We start from the raw sequence: 20023 nt of genomic DNA, 5'->3' as shown, positions 1-20023 counted from the left end.
GCTGTTGAAATTAGTACTTTAATCAAGAACTGTGTACCCAGTTGAGAAAATAAAGATCTGAATTTAGCTTACATTTCATTTATAGTCAGAAAGCAGGGATTGTATTGCACCAAATACAGACACTTTGTCTTTAACAAGGGGTAGAAACTTTGATGTAAAGCTGTGTCACAAAGTTCTTTCCAGATAATCAGCCAGCACGCTGCACACCAGCCACCATGGATCATATCCTAGGGGCTCTGCATCTGGATGCAGCCACAATATGTACTATTAGCTTGGGATCTGCTGACAAATGGCTGATCTGATTTGCATGTGCACTGTAAGCACACGCATACATGCACACGCACATGCACACTTGAATGTGAAAAGACCTCAAAGTCCATAATGTTATACCAAATAGAGTTCTACATTTTCCTTAATGTAATTTAATGTGTATTTTTAATAAATCTGCTGAAAATTACGTTACAAATCGCATTGTACACAGGGACATTTTAACATTGTGATCCTCCTTTTATCATTTACGAAGCCTATTGAAAGACCTTTTGAAGATTTAAGGCGACAATGTCAGAAATTATTTATGTTCTGAAAGACATTACTCAACCACCTAACATTGCAGAGATATTATTGTACTGAATTCATAGAACAAGTTGAAACCATAATAACCATTGATAAATAATAGACTCTTTAAACTGGGTTTTATGGCAGTTTTTATTTTCATGCAATTTCATTTGTGATTAACTTGCTACATTTCAACACTACTAAAACATGTTTGATAATATAATATAATATAATATAACATAATATAATATAACAATTGCTTATCATCCCCAGTACTTCCCAGCTCTGCAGTTGAGGGCATCCTTTCAGCCCTAGTGAAGCAATTTATTTGCTAATCCCTACTGCAATATTTACCAGGTCCCACATTCTTGTTTTTTAGCGGTACAGTTGAGATGCTACACCTGCCCTGAAACGAGTGATGAATCAACATGTGCTGTATCCGTCTGCGCCCTCACAGATGTGTTTTGTAGGAACACCTACAAGAGAACTGGAACAGGTAAGTGGTGACAGCGGGGAGCCCTGTCTGTCTCGAGACTCTCTCTGTCCCTCTGCCTGTTTCTCTCCATTCATTGCTTCATTGCTTTCTCTCTTATACTTTGCTCTGCTTTTACTTAGTTAAAGTGATATAAGGGTTATACTGTGTGTTTAGTTACGAACATCAATCACATATATTAACACTATTTTAAAATGATCATATATTAGAAAACATAATATACATTGTCATTCATATATATATATATATATATATATATATATATATATATATATACATACACATTCTATATGATTATATACATTGTCTATGTAAGAAGTCTTTGAAATGCTGTCCTGTATGTCATATACAGCATTATTTCTACCACAACGTGCGATTACTCCATGACGAAGATGAAACTCTTTCTTCTTGGTCTCTCATCACTTCCCGTGCTGCTGTTCAGTTTCACTCCAATGCTCAACAGTAGTTGGATATTTTGAAATACACATGTTGAGCTTTCAGTATCCCTTTTTAGGACCAACTGCCACCTACTCTGTGTCAAAGGCCTGTGCTACCAGAGCGACTTGTATTAATAAACTGGATGCATTTCCTGTAGAGGTATGCTGCATAGGACCCAGGTGTAATGGTAAGACCCTTTTTGTTATTCTGGTAGTTATTTATTTATATTAAATAATTATGTTATCTAATATGTGTAGGCTGTGTAAGTTGCTTTGGATAAAAGTGTCTGTGTGGAAGGATGGTGGGTAATTCACTGAAACACACGGGAGAGGTTTTATTTGAAAACCCTGCACTGGCGCCCAGTTTTAATATTTTGGATATTTCTTTTAGGCCGCAGAGGGCGCTGTTGACCGTGAGTACCGACAACGGTAAACAGGACCACAGAAATACCAATACTGGTAAACAGTTAAAAGCTGGCACACTCACAGGTGCTCAAAATAATAATGAAAACAAAAGGAGAAATGAAAAAGGAAAATAAAACACAGTAATAAAACTATAAAATAAAGGTGCTGCTTACGCAGTGCCTCCACTGCCGCTAAGCCGGTCAGCTCAGGATCTCTGTCCTACGCTGTTATGCACTCTACACTGGGGTGGCCAAGGTTCCCCTATCACTACACACGACCCCTCGGGTACGTAACAATATATTTTAATAAATGGTTTATTTATTACTGGCTGTCTTCCTCAGCCGGCTTGCCTGTTTTGGTCACTCGCTCCAACCACTGGCGTTCCTGCCTGGTCTGTGTTTACACTGGCCTTCTCAGCCAGCGTCTCTGTGTATTCCCAATCACGGCCACCCAAATGCACAACCAAGTGCAGTACAATCCCCTAATCCCCCGCCCGCCTCTCAGCCACTCAGAGAGAGGAAAAGCCAGCACACCCTCTTCCCCACCTCTCCATGACTGACAGGCGGATCTACGAGGCTGCTGCCCCATTTCTGCAGTACAACACATGCGCCACAGAGTCAACACAGATCTCTGTTTTAGTAAGGAAGCAAGTACCACTATTTTTAGGATTTATAGTGTTCTGAAATACTGTCTACTTAGGTTTATTTAATGTTTAAACAGGTCCGCGAAATGTCTGCGAAATCTTAATTTTATTAAGAAACATACCCATGAAAAATACATAAATTTACCGTGATTTAAGTAGACCCCTATTTATGAGTCTGATTTCTCAAGTACCGTTACCACAGATAATCCCCAATGAAACGCATGCACTAGAATGTCAGATTAATACATAGTTATTAATAAACGGTACCATTATTTATTCTCTTACCTGCTGGGGAGCATTTACACTTGCTTCTTAGTAAATGGGATTTGAAGCCATTTGTACTTAAGATATTTATTTGATTGTTTATAAATGTCACACCATTGAGTGTTGTAGTGTAATGGATTCGGTTGTAGGGTCTGTAAGTTTTATGTATTAAGTAGTTTTATGTTTAAACTGATATAGAGATTGAAGATGTTCTTTATAAGAGGAAAGGAACCATGTGTGTCTGTTAAGACTTTCATCTTTATAAACATCTGTAAAGCTCTATATTATTATTAATTAGTCATTTAACAGATGCTTTTATCCAAAGCGACTCAACAACTGCTGCTGCAGAGTCACTTCCAATAGGACCTCCTTTGTTTTATTGTTTTCAAGTCCTAATAAAAATGCCCCCCCCCCCCCCCCAAGATGAACATGGATGGGTCTACTGGTAACTGGAATATTCCATATTTCATTTTAGGTAAATGCAATTCGTATTTGTAAATGATTTAAGTTTAGCAGAACCCCCTCCAATAACCCTGTCTACCCTTTTATTTGAGAATGATAAATCCCCACAGCTTTGTTTGATACGTCTTGGTGGTTTTACAGAGAAATTGATTTGCTTCACATGTGCTGAAACAACTGATGGAAGTTCCTGTTATCCAAGTTTATGTGCAGCTGAAGCATTCTGCAAGAGTGACTACAAACTGAACGGGGCAGGTAAACGCTTCTCCTTCATTTGGGGTTTCTATTCTTTGTGTTTCCAGTTTGGTGCTTGTGAAATCCGGCAGTGAAAGGAGACCGTTGAGAGCATTTGTGTTCATGTCTAAGGAGTCCATTCCTAGCAATCCTTTTCGTAATCCTCAAATCTAACATTACATACACCTCACTGCTTCATTGCTACTTTGCAGCCACGTTTCCCATGTTTAGAGATTTAAAAATACATAACTTTCTTATCATTAACTGACTATTATTAAGCAGGGTAGAGCCCTGTTTAGAATAACGTAACACATAACTTTGTACAGTATCTTATGCCTCACATATTAACTTTCAGTGGACACTTTCTTTTTTCCAAAGCATGGAATATTGTCCCACATGGAAAATTAAAAGTAGTATAGTGGAACCATAATATGTACATGGTACTGTAGAGTCACAGAGGATTTCATTCTGTATAAATGCCCTGCTTATTGATTTGTCAGAATCACTGATTTGGCACTAGCTGGTTCTGTCACCACTAACCTTGCTTTTCTCCACTTTACAGGAGTGCCTGTTGTCACTAAGTCCTGTGCAGCTGATTGCAAAGCTGTTGACAATACAGCAGACAAAAACGTGAGGACAACTTGCTGCAAAACAGGATATTGTAATGGTAAGGCTGCTATTAACTGATAAAATAGTTCCAGCCCAGCTTTAAAATCCGCCAAATTGATAGATTTTTGGTTTGCTTATGCATGTTTTTTTTTCACTTTAATCTTTGATATGTATATAGTTTAAAAACACCATGGGATGTTTTATTAATTATATTTTTATTACATTTTTGAAGAGAGACAATGTAGATTTATGTTACAAAATGAGAAACAAGGACACAATATTACGAAGGTGTTCTTAAAGACCTTTTTAGGGTTTAAAATTAATATTCAAGTGATCTAATCCCTAAATCCTCTCTTCGTTTGTATCATGAAGACAGCCCTTCTCCTCGCTCACATAGTTATTTCTACAGGAAGAGGTTTGACTTTCTTAATCTTGCCACACAAAGCATCAGGCTCCTATTTTAATTAGCCATTACAGTTCGACCACAGTTTAGCTCATTTGAATAGCCCTCCATGCCTTTGATTCTAGATGGCAGTGCAATGAGCTGCTGGAGACCTATTCATTAAACCCCTGTGTTTGACTTTCAGGAAAAGCCTTGAGTTGCAACACTTGTACTAATGAAGCTGACGAAACTAAATGTGCAGCAACAGCCTGCGCTACAACTGACAAACTATGTCAGAGCAGTTACACCCTCACTGCACCAGGTAAGCTGTGATCACAAGGGGAAAGGTGACTGATACCTGTGTCTCTGTCACCAGCTCGTTCCTCCTCTGCACATTTAAAGGACAAGAGCCTGTGGGTCCACTCCATAGTAAATGTATGTTGTGTCTTAAAGGTTGCAGATTCATGATTACACTCTGAGTACTGAGAGAGAGGACCTGTTTCAGAGCTCAATAGAGGCTACAGGGGGTGCTTTTAACTTTGGAGTTTTTTTAAAAAGTCACACATTGCGATGCATGACAGAATATGATAAGCAAAGTGATTTATAAACAGCAAAATATTTACATCCATTATGTGCAATGGTGTTGTGACTTCCAGGACCCCTTGACAATGAAAATACATTAAATGTCAATTGATTGCTAAGGGTGTCTGGTGCCTAACCTCGTTTGTTGTATTCCTTTTATAGATGTTCCAGTATCAAAGGCATGTGCTGGGGCTTGCACACCATCCGCTACTGTGAAGTGCTGCGGTACATCTCAGTGTAACGGTAATGCTAACGTTATTGTTAATTATACAATGGCAGTCACTGAGGCGGCACACTGATTGGTCACATGTTCACATGTTCTAACTGGAGAACTTTAACAAAACACCACCTGGAGGCAAACAAACAAAACAACGGGAATCAGAAATAAAATAAAAAATAAAAGGGCTGTAATCATCCTCCAGTGTAGCTGCTCTCGCTCAAACTAGAAACCTTATTGAATCCTTGCACTACACTGTCTCTTTGTGTAGTCACACAACTTCACCCTGGTAAATGGCATCTCATTGCAGAAAGAGATTGCTAAAAAATAGTTATCGTTCAAGTTAATAGTTACAACTCAGATGCATCCGGGTTAGGCTTTTAGCAGAGATACTGAGATGAGATGGGCTGGGTAACAGTCAATGATAAGGGGAGCAGTGAAATGTTCACATTTACAAATGTCAGGTAGACAGTAATGTTTTATCAATAAGACTTTATCAATGTTTCATTTTGAAGAGATTGATAAACGTGTTGAAACACTATCAGGTATGTGTCTATTTGAGCCAGCCGTAGCCCAGCCTCTCCTTCCTTATTCATTGGCTCTCCCTGGCTTGTTTTGCAGTGGACCTCTTGAAATGCTACACCTGCACTGACTTGACAGATGAATCTAATTGTAAAGATATAACAGTCTGTGGGTACGGTGACAAGTTCTGTAAAACCACTTACAAACTAACTGGAACTGGTAAGTAATGATCCCTATGGGCCGGGTTTCTCTGAATATAACAAGTTTACCTCACTTCTCTTTCTCTCGTACATTCCTACTTAGTGTTGGCATTAACATGGATTTTTCCAGCAGCTTCTTTCTAAATAAAGACAAGAACATCTTTGCAGCCATCACAAGAGTCAAGTTTACATTGTACTAATGTTTCCCACATTAAAGTCGCCATTCAATCAGCTAACAATAGTATTCAAGCCAGATAAATGTATCTCTACAATCAGGGCTGTTTTGTAAATGTACCTCCACCTACAAATCCAAGCCAAAATACTTTGTATTACATGCTTCCCACTGTCTTTATTCTCTAATACAATGTTTGAAATGGCAAAAGTAATAAAGCCCTGTGTCAATTGATGAGATAATAGTTATAGAATTATGACTAACTTTCTTTTTGGATTCATTGATAGGTGTCACCGTCAGCAAGGGATGTGCATCAACTTGTACTGTAACAACAGCTTTCCCGCGAGATGAGTGCTGTCAGGGAGAACTGTGTAACGGTAATACAGATACTATTGTAATATTGTTAATAAAATCACTAACAGCTACCAACAAATCAAAACTACAGAAGCAACGGGGTGTTCTAACATTTTTTTGACAGCATATATATTTATTGTAAAACGTACATATATAAACAGAGCAGTCAGTACTTTTTTTTACACCTTGCTTAAAACAACTATGAAAGCACTTTTATGAGACAAATGGCAATCATTTTAAATGTTGATTAAATGCTGTAAAAAAAAACAACTGAATGATGAGGTCACTAAACCCCTCAATTTTATTTTGTATCTATTTGGTAAAACTAGCTTGACAGGGTAACTTCCAGCAGAACCCAGCTGTTAATAAATGATCGCTTGGTACAGCCTTTAGTTATATTAGAAAGCTCACTGTTGAAGTCTCGCGAGCACCACACCACAGACGCGATGTGATTTTTAAATTGCCAATGAGAGACTTTTGAAACGACATGACCATACACAAGAAGCGACACGGAGGCGATGAAACAGGTTTGAAAACATACTATAGTTTGTCATATATATATATATATATATATATATATATACATACTGTAATTAATTAATTTAATAATAATAACAATAATAATAATAATAATAATAATAATAATAATAATAATAATAATAATAATAATAATAATAATAATATGCTCACGTTGAAAATATCAGCTCTGTAGGGTTTCCTGTAAAATGCACAACACATATTGATTTCAATAGTTTACAAAATGACCTGTCAAATTAGCTGTTAGCAGTGGTTAAGGGATTCAGCTGGTTACCTGACTAACTATTCATTTCTAAAACCTCTGTTATTCATGAGACTTATTTCTCAAGTACCGTTACCTCAGATAATCCCCAATGAAATGTATGCACTAGAATGTCAGATTAATACATAGTTATTAATAAACGGTACCATTATTTATTCTCTTACCTGATGGGGAGCATTTACACTTGCTTCTTAGTAAAAGGGATTTGAAGCCATTTGTACTTAAGATATTTATGTGATTCTTTCTAAATTTCACACCATTGAGTGTTGTAGTGTAATGGATTCAGTTGTAGGGACTGTAAGTTTTATGTATTAAGTAGTTCTATTTTTAAACTGATATAGAGATTGAAGATGTTCTTTATAAGAGGAAAGGAATCATGTGTGCCTGTTAAGACTTTCATCTTTATAAACATCTGTAAAGCTCTATATTATTATGAATTAGTCATTTAACAGATGCTTTTATCCAAAGCGACTCAACAACTGCTGCTGCAGAGTCACTTCCAATAGGACCTCGCTTGTTTTACGTCTCATCCGAAGGACAGAGCACAAGGAGGTTAAGAGACTTGCTCAGGGTCACACACACTCAGAGTGACTCGATGGCTGAGCTGGGATTGAATCTTTAACCACTAGACCACCAAGCCACCTACTAAGTCAAACGTATTGTTTAAACTAGGTCTTGCTTGTTTTACAGATAAATTGATTTGCTTCCAATGTGCTGAAACAACCGATGAAAGTTCCTGTACTTCGAGTCCATGTGCAGCTGAAGCATTCTGCAAGAGTGACTACAAACTCAACGGGGCAGGTAAGCGCTTCTCCTTCATTTGGGGTTTCTATTCTTTGTGTTTCCAGTTTGGTGCTTGTGAATTCCAGCTGGTGAAAGGAGACCATTGAGAGCAGTTGTGTTCATGACTCAGGAGTCCATTCCTAGCAATCCTTTTCGTAATCCTCAAATCTAACATCACATACACCTCACTGCTTCATTGCTACTTTGCAGCCACATTTCCCATGTTTAGAGATTTAAAATTGTGGCAGGCTGGCTCGCAGTGGTGAGGTGTGGTGACGTCACGGACCAGGAAGTAACTGAAACCAAAACAATGGATGGGCGGGTGAAGCTGAATGCTATTGCATTCAGCGTGTTTAATTCATCAAATAAACAAAAACAAAAGATTTTAACAATGAACAAAATACAAAGCAAAAAGGCGCGATGGCCAAACAAACAGAAACAAGTATATTTTTAAATATAGCAATTGTTAATTTTATATGCTCTCGCCCTCTCTCTCTCCGCTCTCCCGTACTCTCCTCTTTACACTCCCCTGCAGAACGGACAGTTGCCGGTTCTTATACTCTGGCCGAGGGGTTAACTAGCTGTTAATTATCTTACTACCCCTCGGCCACAGTCTGCATGCGTTTGGTAAGGATGCATGACTGTCAGCTAGTTAAATAATCAGTAGCTGATCAGTCATGCATCCTCACAGGGTTTTTAAAAATAATAATAAAAGACACAGCGCTTTTATCCGCACCGTAAACAACAATACCAATAATAATACATAGGGGCGGGACACTACGCCACAAAAATACATAACTTTCTTATCATTAACTGACTATTATTAAGCATGGTAGAACCCTGTTTTAGAATAACGGAACACATAACTTTGTACAGTAACTTATGCCTCACATATTAACTTCCAGTGGACACTTTCTTTTTCCACAAGCATGGAATATTGTCCCACATGGAAAATTAAAGCAGTACAGTGGAACCATAATATGTACATGTTAGAGTCACCGAGGATTTGATTCTGTATAAATGCCCTGCTTATTGATTTGTCAGAATCACTGATTTGGCACCAGCTGGTTCTGTCACCACTAACCTTGCTTTTCTCCACTTTACAGGAGTGCCTGTTGTCACTAAGTCCTGTGCAGCTGATTGCAAAGCTGTTGACAATACAGCAGACAAAAACGTGTGGACAACTTGCTGCAAAACAGGATATTGTAATGGTAAGGCTGCTATTAACTGATAAAATAGTTCCATCCCAGCTTAAAATCCACCAAAGTGATACATTTTTGGTTTGCTTATGCATGTTTTTTTCACTTTAATCTCGGATATGTATATAGTTTAAAAACACAATGGGATGTTTTATTAATTATATTTTTATTACATTTTTGAAGCGAGACATGTAGGTTTATGTTACAAAATGAGAAACAAGGACACAATATTACGAAGGTGTTCTTAAAGACCTTTTTGGGGTTTAAAATTAATATTCAAGTGATCTAATCCCTAATTCCTCTCTTCGTTTGTATCATGAAGACAGCCCTTCTCCTCGCTCACATAGTTATTTCTACAGGAAGAGGTTTGACTTTCTTAATCTTGCCACACAAATCATCAGGCTCCTAGTTTAATTAGCCATTAGCGATACATTTGAAACTTACAAATGTCAAGTAGACAGTTATGTTTTATCAATAGGTCTTTATCAATGTTTCATTTTGAAGAGATTGATAAACGTGTTGAATCACTATCAGGTATGTGTCTATTTGAGCCAGCCGTAGCCCAGCCTCTCCTTCCTTATTCATTGGCTCTCCCTGGCTTGTTTTGCAGTGGACCTCTTGAAATGCTTCACCTGCACTGACTTGACAGACGAAACTAAGTGTAAAGATATAACAGTCTGTGGGTACGGTGACAAGTTCTGTAAAACCACTTACAAACTAACTGGAACTGGTAAGTAATGATCCCTATGAGCCGGGTTTCTCTGAATATAACAATATTACCTCGCTTCTCTCTCTTGTCCATTCCTACTTAGTGTTGGGATTAACATAGATTTTTCCAGCAGCTTCTTTCTAAATAAACACAAGAACATCTTTGCAGCCATCACAAGAGTCAAGTTTACATTGCACTAATGTTTCCCACATTCAAGTCGCCATTCAATCAGCTAACAATAGTATTCAAGACAGATAAATGGATCTCTACAATCAGGGCTGTTTTGTAAATGTACCTCCACCTACAAATCCAAGCTAAAATACTTTTTATTACATGCTTCCCACTGTCTTTATTCTCTAATACGATGTTTGAAATGGCAAGAGTAATAAAGCCCTGTGTCAATTGATGAGATAATAGTTATAGAATTATGACTAACTTTCTTTTTGGATTCATTGGTAGATGTCACCGTCAGCAAGGGATGTGCATCAACTTGTACTGTAACAACAGCTTTCCCGCGAGATGAGTGCTGTGAGGGAAAACTGTGTAACGGTAATACAGATACTATTGTAATATTGTTAATAAAATCACTAACAGCTACCAACAAATCAAAACTACAGAAGCAACGGGGTGTTCTAATACATTTTTTTGACTGCATATATATTTATTGTAAAACGTACATATATAAACAGAGCAGTCAGTACTTTTTTTTACACCTTGCTTAAAACAACTATGAAAGCACTTTTATGAGTCAAATGGCAATCATTTTTAATGTTGATTAAATGCTGTAAAAAAAACTGAATGAAGAGGTCTCTAAACCCCTCAATTTTATTTTGTATATATATATATATATATATATATATATATATACAGTACTGTGCAAAAGTTTTAGGCAGGTGTGAAAAAATGCTGTAAAGTAAGAATGCTTTCAAAAATAGACATGTTAATGGTTTATATTTATCAATTAACAAAATGCAAAGTGAGTGAACAGAAGAAAAATCTACATCAAATCAATATTTGGTGTGACCACCCTTTGCCTTCAAAACAGCATCAATTCTTCTAGGTACACTTGCACACAGTTTTTGAAGGAACTCGGCAGGTAGGTTGGCCCAAACATCTTGGAGAACTAACCACAGTTCTTCTGTGGATTTAGGCAGCCTCAGTTGCTTCTCTCTCTTCATGTAATCCCAGACAGAGTCGATGATGTTGAGATCAGGGCTCTGTGGGGGCCATACCATCACTTCCAGGACTCCTTGTTCTTCTTTACGCTGAAGATAGTTCTTAATGACTTTTGCTGTATGTTTGGAGTCGTTGTCATGCTGCAGAATAAATTTGGGGCCAATCAGATGCCTCCCTGATGGTATTGCATGATGGATAAGTATCTGCCTGTACTTCTCAGCATTGAGGAGACCATTAATTCTGACCAAATCCCCAACTCCATTTGCAGAAATGCAGCCCCAAACTTGCAAGGAACCTCCACCATTCTTCACTGTTGCCTGCAGACACTCATTCGTGTACTGCTCTCCAGCCCTTCGGCGAACAAACTGCCTTCTGCTACAGCCAAATATTTCAAATTTTGACTCATCAGTCCAGAGCACCTGCTGCCATTTTTCTGCACCCCAGTTCCTGTGTTTTCGTGCATAGTTGAGTCGCTTGGCCTTGTTTCCACGTCGGAGGTATGGCTTTTTGGCCGCAAGTCTTCCATGAAGGCCACTTCTGACCAGACTTCTCCGGACAGTAGATGGGTGTACCAGGGTCCCACTGTTTTCTGCCAATTCTGAGCTGATGGCACTGCTGGACATCTTCCGATTGCGAAGGGAACTAAGCATGATGTGTCTTTCATCTGCTGCAGTAAGTTTCCTTGGCCGACCACTGCGTCTACGGTCCTCAACGTTGCCCGTTTCTTTGTGCTTCTTCAAAAGAGCTTGGACAGCACATCTGTAAACCTTGAAATTTCTGCCTGTCTGCCTTGAAATTTCTGCCTGGGAGAGACCTTGCTGATGCAGTATAACTACCTTGTGTCTTGCTGCTGTGCTCAGTCTTGCCATGGTGTATGACTTTTGATAGTAAACTGTCTTCAGCAACCTCACCTTGTTAGCTGAGTTTGGCTGTTCCTCACCCAGTTTTATTCCTCCTACACAGCTGTTTCTGTTTCAGTTAATGATTGTGTTTCAACCTACATATTGAATTGACGATCATTAGCACCTGTTTGGTATAATTGTTTAATCATACACTTGACTATATGCCTACAAAATCCCTGACTTTATGCAAGTGTACCTAGAAGAATTGATGCTGTTTTGAAGGCAAAGGGTGGTCACACCAAATATGGATTGTATTTAGATTTTTCTTCTGTTCACTCACTTTGCATTTAGTTAATTGATAAATATAATCTATTAACATGTCTATTTTTGAAAGCATTCTTACTTTACAGTATTTTTTCACACCTGCCTAAAACTTTTGCACAGTACTGTATATACTGTAATTAATTAATTTAATAATAATAATAATAATAATAATAATAATAATAATAATAATAATAATAATAATATGCTCACGTTGAAAATATCAGCTCTGTAGCGTTTCCTGTAAAATGCACAACACATTATTGATTTCAATAGTTTACAAAAGGACCTGTCAAATTAGCTGTTAGCAGTGGTTAAGGGATTCAGCTGGTTACCTGACTAACTGTTATTCATGAGTCTGATTTCTCAACTACCGTTACCACAGATAATCCCCATTTAAATGCATGCACTAGAGTGTCAGATTAATACATAGTTATTAATAAATGGTATTTATTCTCTTACTTGATGGGGAGCATTTACAATTGCTTCTTAGTAAATGGGATTTGAAGTCATTTGTACTTAAGATATTTATTTGATTGTTTCGAAATTTCACACCATTGAGTGTTGTAGTGTAATGGATTCGGTTGTAGGGACTGTAAGTTTTATGTATTAAGTAGTTTTATTTTTAAACTGATATAGAGATTGAAGATGTTCTTTATTAAATGAAAGGAACCATGTGTGTCTGTTAAGACTTTCATCTTTATAAACATCTGTAAAGCTCTATATTATTATTAATTAGTCATTTAACAGATGCTTTTATCCAAAGCAACTCAACAACTGCTGCTGCAGAGTCACTTCCAATCGGACCTCGTCTGTTTTACGTCTATTCCGAAGGACGGAGCACAAAGAGGTTAAGAGACTTGCTCAGGGTCTCACACACTCAGAGTGACTCGATGGCTGAGCTGGGATTGACTCTTTAACCACTGGACCACCAAGCCCCCTACTAACTCAAACGTATTGTTTAAACTAGGTCTTGCTTGTTTTACAGATAAATTGATTTGCTTCCAATGTGCTGAAACAACCGATGAAAGTTCCTGTACTTCGAGTCCATGTGCAGCTGAAGCATTCTGCAAGAGTGACTACAAACTCAACGGGGCAGGTAAGCGCTTCTCCTTCATTTGGGGTTTCTATTCTTTGTGATTCCAGTTTGGTGCTTGTGAATTCGGCTGCTGAAAGGAGACCGTTGAGATCAGTTGTGTTCATGTCTAAGGAGTCCATTCCTAGCAATCCTTTTCGTAATCCTCAAATCTAACGTTACATACACCTCACTGCTTCATTGCTACTTTGCAGCCACATTTCCCATGTTTAGAGATTTAAAATACATAAATGTCTTATCATTAACTGACTATTATTAAGCATGGTAGAGCCCTGTTTTAGAATAACGGAACACATAACATTGTACAGTAAATTATGCCTCACAAAGTAACTTCCAGTGGACACTTTCTTTTTCCACAAGCATGCAATATTGTCCCACATGGAAACGTAAATGCAGTATAGTGGAACCATAATATGTACATGGTACTGTAGAGTCACCGAGGATTTGATTCTGTATAAATGCCCTGCTTATTTATTTGTAAGAATCACTGATTTGGCACTAGCTGGTTCTGTCAACACTAACCTTGCTTTTCTCCACCTTACAGGAGTGCCTGTTGTCACAAAGTCCTGTACAGCTGATTGCAAAGCTGTTGACAATACAGCAGACAAAAACGTGAGGACAACTTGCTGCAAAACGGGATTTTGTAATGGTAAGCCTGCTATTAACTTTTAAAATAGTTCCATCCCAGCTTTAAAATCAGCCAAATTGATACATTTTTGGTTTGCTTGTGTATGTTTTCTTTTCACATTAATCTCGGATAAGTATATAGTTTAAAATACACCATGGGATGTTTTATTAATTATATTTTTATTACATTTTTGAAGAGAGACAATGTAAATTTATGTTACAAAATGAGAAACGAGGACACAATATTACTAAGGTGTTCTTAAAGCCCTTTTTGTGTTTTAAAATTAATATTCAAGTGATCTAATCCCTAAATCCTCTCTTCGTTTGTATTATGAAGACAGACTTTCTCCCCACTCACATAGTTATTTCTACAGGAAGAGGTTTGACTTTCTTAATCTTGCCACACAAAGCATCAGGCTCCTAGTTTAATTAGCCATTACAGATCGACCACAGTTTAGCTCAGTTGAATAGCCCTCCATGCCTTTGATTCTGGATGGCAGTGCAATGAGCTGCTGGAGACCTATTCATTAAACCCTTGTGTTTGTCTTTCAGGAAACGCCTTGAGTTGCAACACTTGTACTAATGAAGCTGACGAAACTAAATGTGCAGCAACAGCCTGCTCTCCAACTGACAAACTATGTCAGAGCACTTATACCCTCACTGCACCAGGTAAGCTGTGATCACAAGGGGAAAGGTGACTGATACCTGTGTCTCTGTCGCCAGCTCGTTCCTCCTCTGCACATTTAAACGGACAAGGGCCTGTGGGTCCACTCCATAGTAAATGTATGTTGTGGTATTTGTGAAGTACACTGAGAGTCTTGAAGGTTGCAGGTTCATGATTACAGTCTGAGTACTGAGAGAGAGGACCTGTTTCAGAGCTCAGTAGAGGCTACAGGGGGTGCTTTTAACTTTGGAGTTTTTTTAAAAAGTCACACATTGCGATGCATGACAGAACATGATAAGCAAAGTGATTTATAAACAACAAAATTAATACAATAGTTAACTGTGGTTTTCCAGACCTGTAATTTGCTCTTTATGGCACTTTATCACAAGCCTTTTCGCACTGTATTTTAATAAGGGGTTGATATATCACCCGGGCTGTGGGAATCACCTGTGAGATTAATAAAGAGTTCATACAATGGTGGTATTGAGATCTATATTCACATCCATTATATGCAATGGTGTTGTGCCTTCCAGGACCCCCTTGACAATGAGAATACATTCAATGTCAATTGATTGCTAAGGGTGTCTTGTGCCTAACCTCGTTTGTTGTATCACTTTTATAGATGTTCCAGTATCAAAAGCATGTGCTGCGGTTTGCACACCATCCGCTACTGTGAAGTGCTGCGGTACATCTCAGTGTAACGGTAATGCTAACGTTATTGTTAATTATACAACGGCAGTCACTGAGGCGGCACACTGTAAACGGTAGCTCATTACAGAAAAAGATAGTTAAATAGTTATGGTTCAAGTTACAAGCCACAAAAGTCATCCCATCCCACCCACAAGTCAGCTGCATCCAGGTTAGGCTTTTATTATTAGTAGTAATTTAGCAGAAACTTGTATCCAAAGCGACTTACAGAGACTAGTGGGTGAACTATGCATCACAACTGCTGCTGCAGAGTCACTTCCAATAGGACCTGGGCTTTACGTCTCTGAAGGACGGAGCACAAGCAGGTTAAGTGACTTGCTCAGGGTTACACACAGCGAGTCAGTGGTTGAGCCGGGAACCTCCTGGTAATAAGCTACTTTCTTTAACAACTGGACAACCAAGCCTCCTTTGTATCATAGATACTGAGATGATAAGGGTAGATCTAGTCAATAATAAGGGGAGCACTGGAAATGTGAAACTTACAAATATCAAGTAGACAGTAATGTTTTATCAATAGGTCTTTATCAATGTTTCATTATGAAGAGATTGATAAACATGTTGAAACACTATCAGCTATGTGTCTATTTGCGCCAGCCGTAGCCCAGCCTCTCCTTCCTTATTCATTGTCTCTCCCTGGCTTGTTTTGCAGTGGACCTCTTGAAATGCTACACCTGCACCGACTTGACAGACGAAACTAAGTGTAAAGATATAACAGTCTGTGGGTACGGTGACAAGTTCTGTAAAACCACTTACAAACTAACTGGAACTGGTAAGTAATGATCCCTATGAGCCGGGTTTCTCTGAATATAACAATATTACCTCGCTTCTCTCTCTCGTCCATTCCTACTTAGTGTTGGTAAAACATGGATTTTTCCAGCAGCTTCTTTCTAAATAAAGACAAGAACATCTTTGCAGTCATCACAAAAGTCAAGTTTACATTGCACTAATGTTTCCCACATTCAAGTCGCCATTCAATCAGCTAACAATAGTATTCAAGACAGATAAATGGATCTCTAGAATCAGGGCTGTTTTGTAAATGTACCTCCACCTACAAATCCAAGCTAAAACACTTTTTATTACGTGCTTCCCATTGTTTTTATTCTCCAATAAAATGTTTGAAATGGCAAAAGTAATAAAGCCCTGTGTCAATTGATGAGATAATAGTTATAGAATTATGACTAACTTTCTTTTTGCATTCATTGATAGGTGTCACCGTCAGCAAGGGATGTGCATCAACTTGTACTGTAACAACAGCTTTCCCGCGAGATGAGTGCTGTCAGGGAGAACTGTGTAACGGTAATACAGATACTATTGTAATATTGTTAATAAAATCAAAACTACAGGTGTTCAAATACATTTTTTTTGACTGCATATATATTTATTGTAAAACGCACATATATAAACAGAGCAGTCAGTACTTTTTTTTACACCTTGCTTAAAACAACTATGAAAGCACTTTTATGAGTCAAATGGCAATCATTTTAAATGTTGATTAAATGCTGTAAAAAAAACAACTGAATGAAGAGGTCTCTAAACCCCTCAATTTTATTTTGTATCTATTTGGTCAAACTAGCTTGACAGGGTAACTTCCAGCAGAACCCAGCTGTTAATAAATGATCGCTTGGTACAGCCTTTAGTTATAGTAGAAAGCTCACTGTTGAAGTCTCGCGAGCACCACACCACAGACGCAATGTGATTTTTAAATTGCCAATGAGAGACTTTTGAAACGACATGACCATACACAAGAAGCGACACAGAGGTGATGCGACAGGTTTGAAACATAATATACATTGTCATATATATATATATATATATATATATGTATATATATATATATATATAATATAGTATTATTATTATTATTTATTATATATATATATATATAATATATTATTATTATTATTTATTTCTTAGCAGACGCCCTTATCCAGGGCGACTTACAATCGTAAGCAAATACATTTCAATTGTTACAATACAAGTAATACAATAAGAGCAAGAAATACAATATATTCTGTAATTAATTAATAATAATAATAATAATAATAATAATAATAATATGCTCATGTTGAAAATATCAGCTCTGTAGGGTTTCCTGTAAAATGCACACCACATTATTGATTTCAATAGTTTACAAAAGGACCTGTCAAATTAGCTGTTAGCAGTGGTTAAGGGATTCAGCTGGTTACCTGACTAAATAGTCATTTCTAAAACCTCTGTTATTCATGAGTCTTATTTCTCAAGTACTGTTACCACAGATAATCCCCAATGAAACGCATGCACTAGAATGTCAGATTAATACATAGTTATTAATAAACGGTACCATTATTTATTCTCTTACCTGATGGGGAGCATTTACAATTTGCTTCTTAGTAAATGGGATTTGAAGCCATTTGTACTTAAGATATTTATTTGATTGTTTCGAAATTTCACACCATTGAGTGTTGTAGTGTAATGGATTCGGTTGTAGGGTCTGTAAGTTTTATGTATTAAGTAGCTTTATTTTTAAACTGATATAGAGATTGAAGATGTTCTTTATAAGAGGAAAGGAACCATATGTGCCTGTTAAGACTTTCATCTTTATAAACATCTGTGAAGCTCTTTTATGAATTAGTCATTTAACAGATGTTTTTATCCAATGCGACTCAACAACTGCTGCTGCAGAGTCACTTCCAATAGGACCTCGCTTGTTTTACGTCTCATCCGATGGTCGGAGCACCACGAGGTTAAGAGACTTGCTCAAGGTCACACACGCTCAGAGGGACTCGATGGCTGAGCGGGGATTGAACCTTTAACCACTAAACCACCAAGCCACCTACTAAGTCAAATGTATTGTTTAAACTAGGTCTTGTTTGTTTTACAGATAAATTGACTTGCTTCCAATGTGCTGAAACAATCGATGAAAGTTCCTGTACTCCAAGTTTATGTGCAGCTGGAACATTCTGCCAGAGTGACTACAAACTCAACGGGGCAGGTAAGCACTTCTCCTTCATTTGGGGTTTCTATTCTTTGTGTTTCCAGTTTCGTGCTTGTGAATTCGGCTGGTGAAAGGAGACCGTTGAGAGCAGTTATGGTCATGACTAAGGAGTGCATTCCTAGCAATCCATTTCGTAATCCTCAAATCGAACATTACATACACCTCACTGCTTCATTGCTACTTTGCACCCACATTTCCCATGTTTAGAGATTCAGAATACATAAATGTCTTATCATTAACTGACTGTTATTAAGCATGGTAGAACCCTGTTTAGAGTAACAGAACACATAACTTTGTACAGTAACTTATGCCTCACATATTAACTTTCAGTGGACACTTTCTTTTTTTCCAGAGCATGGAATATTGTCCCACATGGAAACGTAAATGCAGTATAGTGGAACCATAATATGTACATGGTACTGTAGAGTCACCGAGGATTTGATTCTGTATAAATGCCCTGCTTATTTATTTGTAAGAATCACTGATTTGGCACTAGCTGGTTCTGTCAACACTAACCTTGCTTTTCTCCACCTTACAGGAGTGCCTGTTGTCACTAAGTCCTGTGCAGCTGATTGCAAAGCTGTTGACAATACAGCAGACAAAAACGTGAGGACAACTTGCTGCAAAACGGGATATTGTAATGGTAAGCCTGCTATTAACTTTTAAAATAGTTCTATCCCAGCTTTAAAATCAGCCAAATTGATACATTTTTGGTTTGCTTGTGTATGTTTTCTTTTCACATTAATCTCGGATATGTATATAGTTTAAAATACACCATGGGATGTTTTATTAATTATATTTTTATTACATTTTTGAAGAGAGACAATGTAAATTTATGTTACAAAATGAGAAACGAGGACACAATATTACTAAGGTGTTCTTAAAGCCCTTTTTGGGGTTTAAAATTAATATTCAAGTGATCTAATCCCTAAATCCTCTCTTCGTTTGTATTATGAAGACAGCCTTTCTCCCCACTCACATAGTTATTTCTACAGGAAGAGGTTTGACTTTCTTAATCTTGCCACACAAAGCATCAGGCTCCTAGTTTAATTAGCCATTACAGATCGACCACAGTTTAGCTCAATTGAATAGCCCTCCATGCCTTTGATTCTGGATGGCAGTGCAATGAGCTGCTGGAGACCTATTCATTAAACCCTTGTGTTTGTCTTTCAGGAAACGCCTTGAGTTGCAACACTTGTACTAATGAAGCTGACGAAACTAAATGTGCAGCAACAGCCTGCTCTCCAACTGACAAACTATGTCAGAGCAGTTATACCCTCACTGCACCAGGTAAGCTGTGATCGCAAGGGGAATGGTGACTGATACCTGTGTCTCTGTCACCAGCTCGTTCCTCCTCTGCACATTTAAAGGACAAGGGCCTGTGGGTCCACTCCATAGTAAATGTATGTTGTGGTATTTGTGAAGTACAGTGAGAGTCTTGAAGGTTGCAGGTTCATGATTACACTCTGAGTTGACTTATAAACAATAAAATTAATACAATAGTTAACTGTGGTTTTCCAGACCTGTAATTTGCTCTTTATGGCACTTTATCACAGACCTTTTTGGACTGTATTTTAATAAGGGGTTGATATATCAC

The 20023-nt window shown here is 37.7% G+C and overlaps 1 protein-coding gene and 2 long non-coding RNA genes across 3 annotated transcripts in view; all 3 read left to right on the top strand.

The window, feature by feature from the left end:
• Positions 1-5223: 5223 nt before the first annotated feature.
• LOC131723325 (uncharacterized) lies at positions 5224-9319 on the top strand. Its single transcript, XR_009320229.1, has 5 exons — positions 5224-5306; positions 5902-6021; positions 6462-6551; positions 8018-8128; positions 9217-9319. It is a non-coding gene; the product is annotated as an uncharacterized LOC131723325 (long non-coding RNA).
• A 478-nt stretch (positions 9320-9797) lies between these two features.
• LOC131723265 (extracellular matrix protein A-like) overlaps positions 9798-20023 on the top strand; it is a 32346-nt gene continuing 22120 nt past the window's right edge. The window contains exons 1-5 of the mRNA XM_059016885.1: positions 9798-9843; positions 10478-10567; positions 13346-13456; positions 18965-19069; positions 19600-19716. Of these exons, the coding sequence (XP_058872868.1) occupies positions 9798-9843; positions 10478-10567; positions 13346-13456; positions 18965-19069; positions 19600-19716 (469 nt within the window). The remainder of the gene's footprint in view (positions 9844-10477; positions 10568-13345; positions 13457-18964; positions 19070-19599; positions 19717-20023) is intronic.
• LOC131723326 (uncharacterized) lies at positions 16092-18418 on the top strand. Its single transcript, XR_009320230.1, has 3 exons — positions 16092-16221; positions 16659-16748; positions 18313-18418. It is a non-coding gene; the product is annotated as an uncharacterized LOC131723326 (long non-coding RNA).

Source organism: Acipenser ruthenus, chromosome 54, assembly GCF_902713425.1.
Source record: "Acipenser ruthenus chromosome 54, fAciRut3.2 maternal haplotype, whole genome shotgun sequence".
Taxonomy (NCBI): Eukaryota; Metazoa; Chordata; class Actinopteri; order Acipenseriformes; family Acipenseridae; genus Acipenser; species Acipenser ruthenus.
Note: the sequence above shows the minus strand (reverse complement) of the source record. Positions and strands in the feature narration are given on the sequence as shown.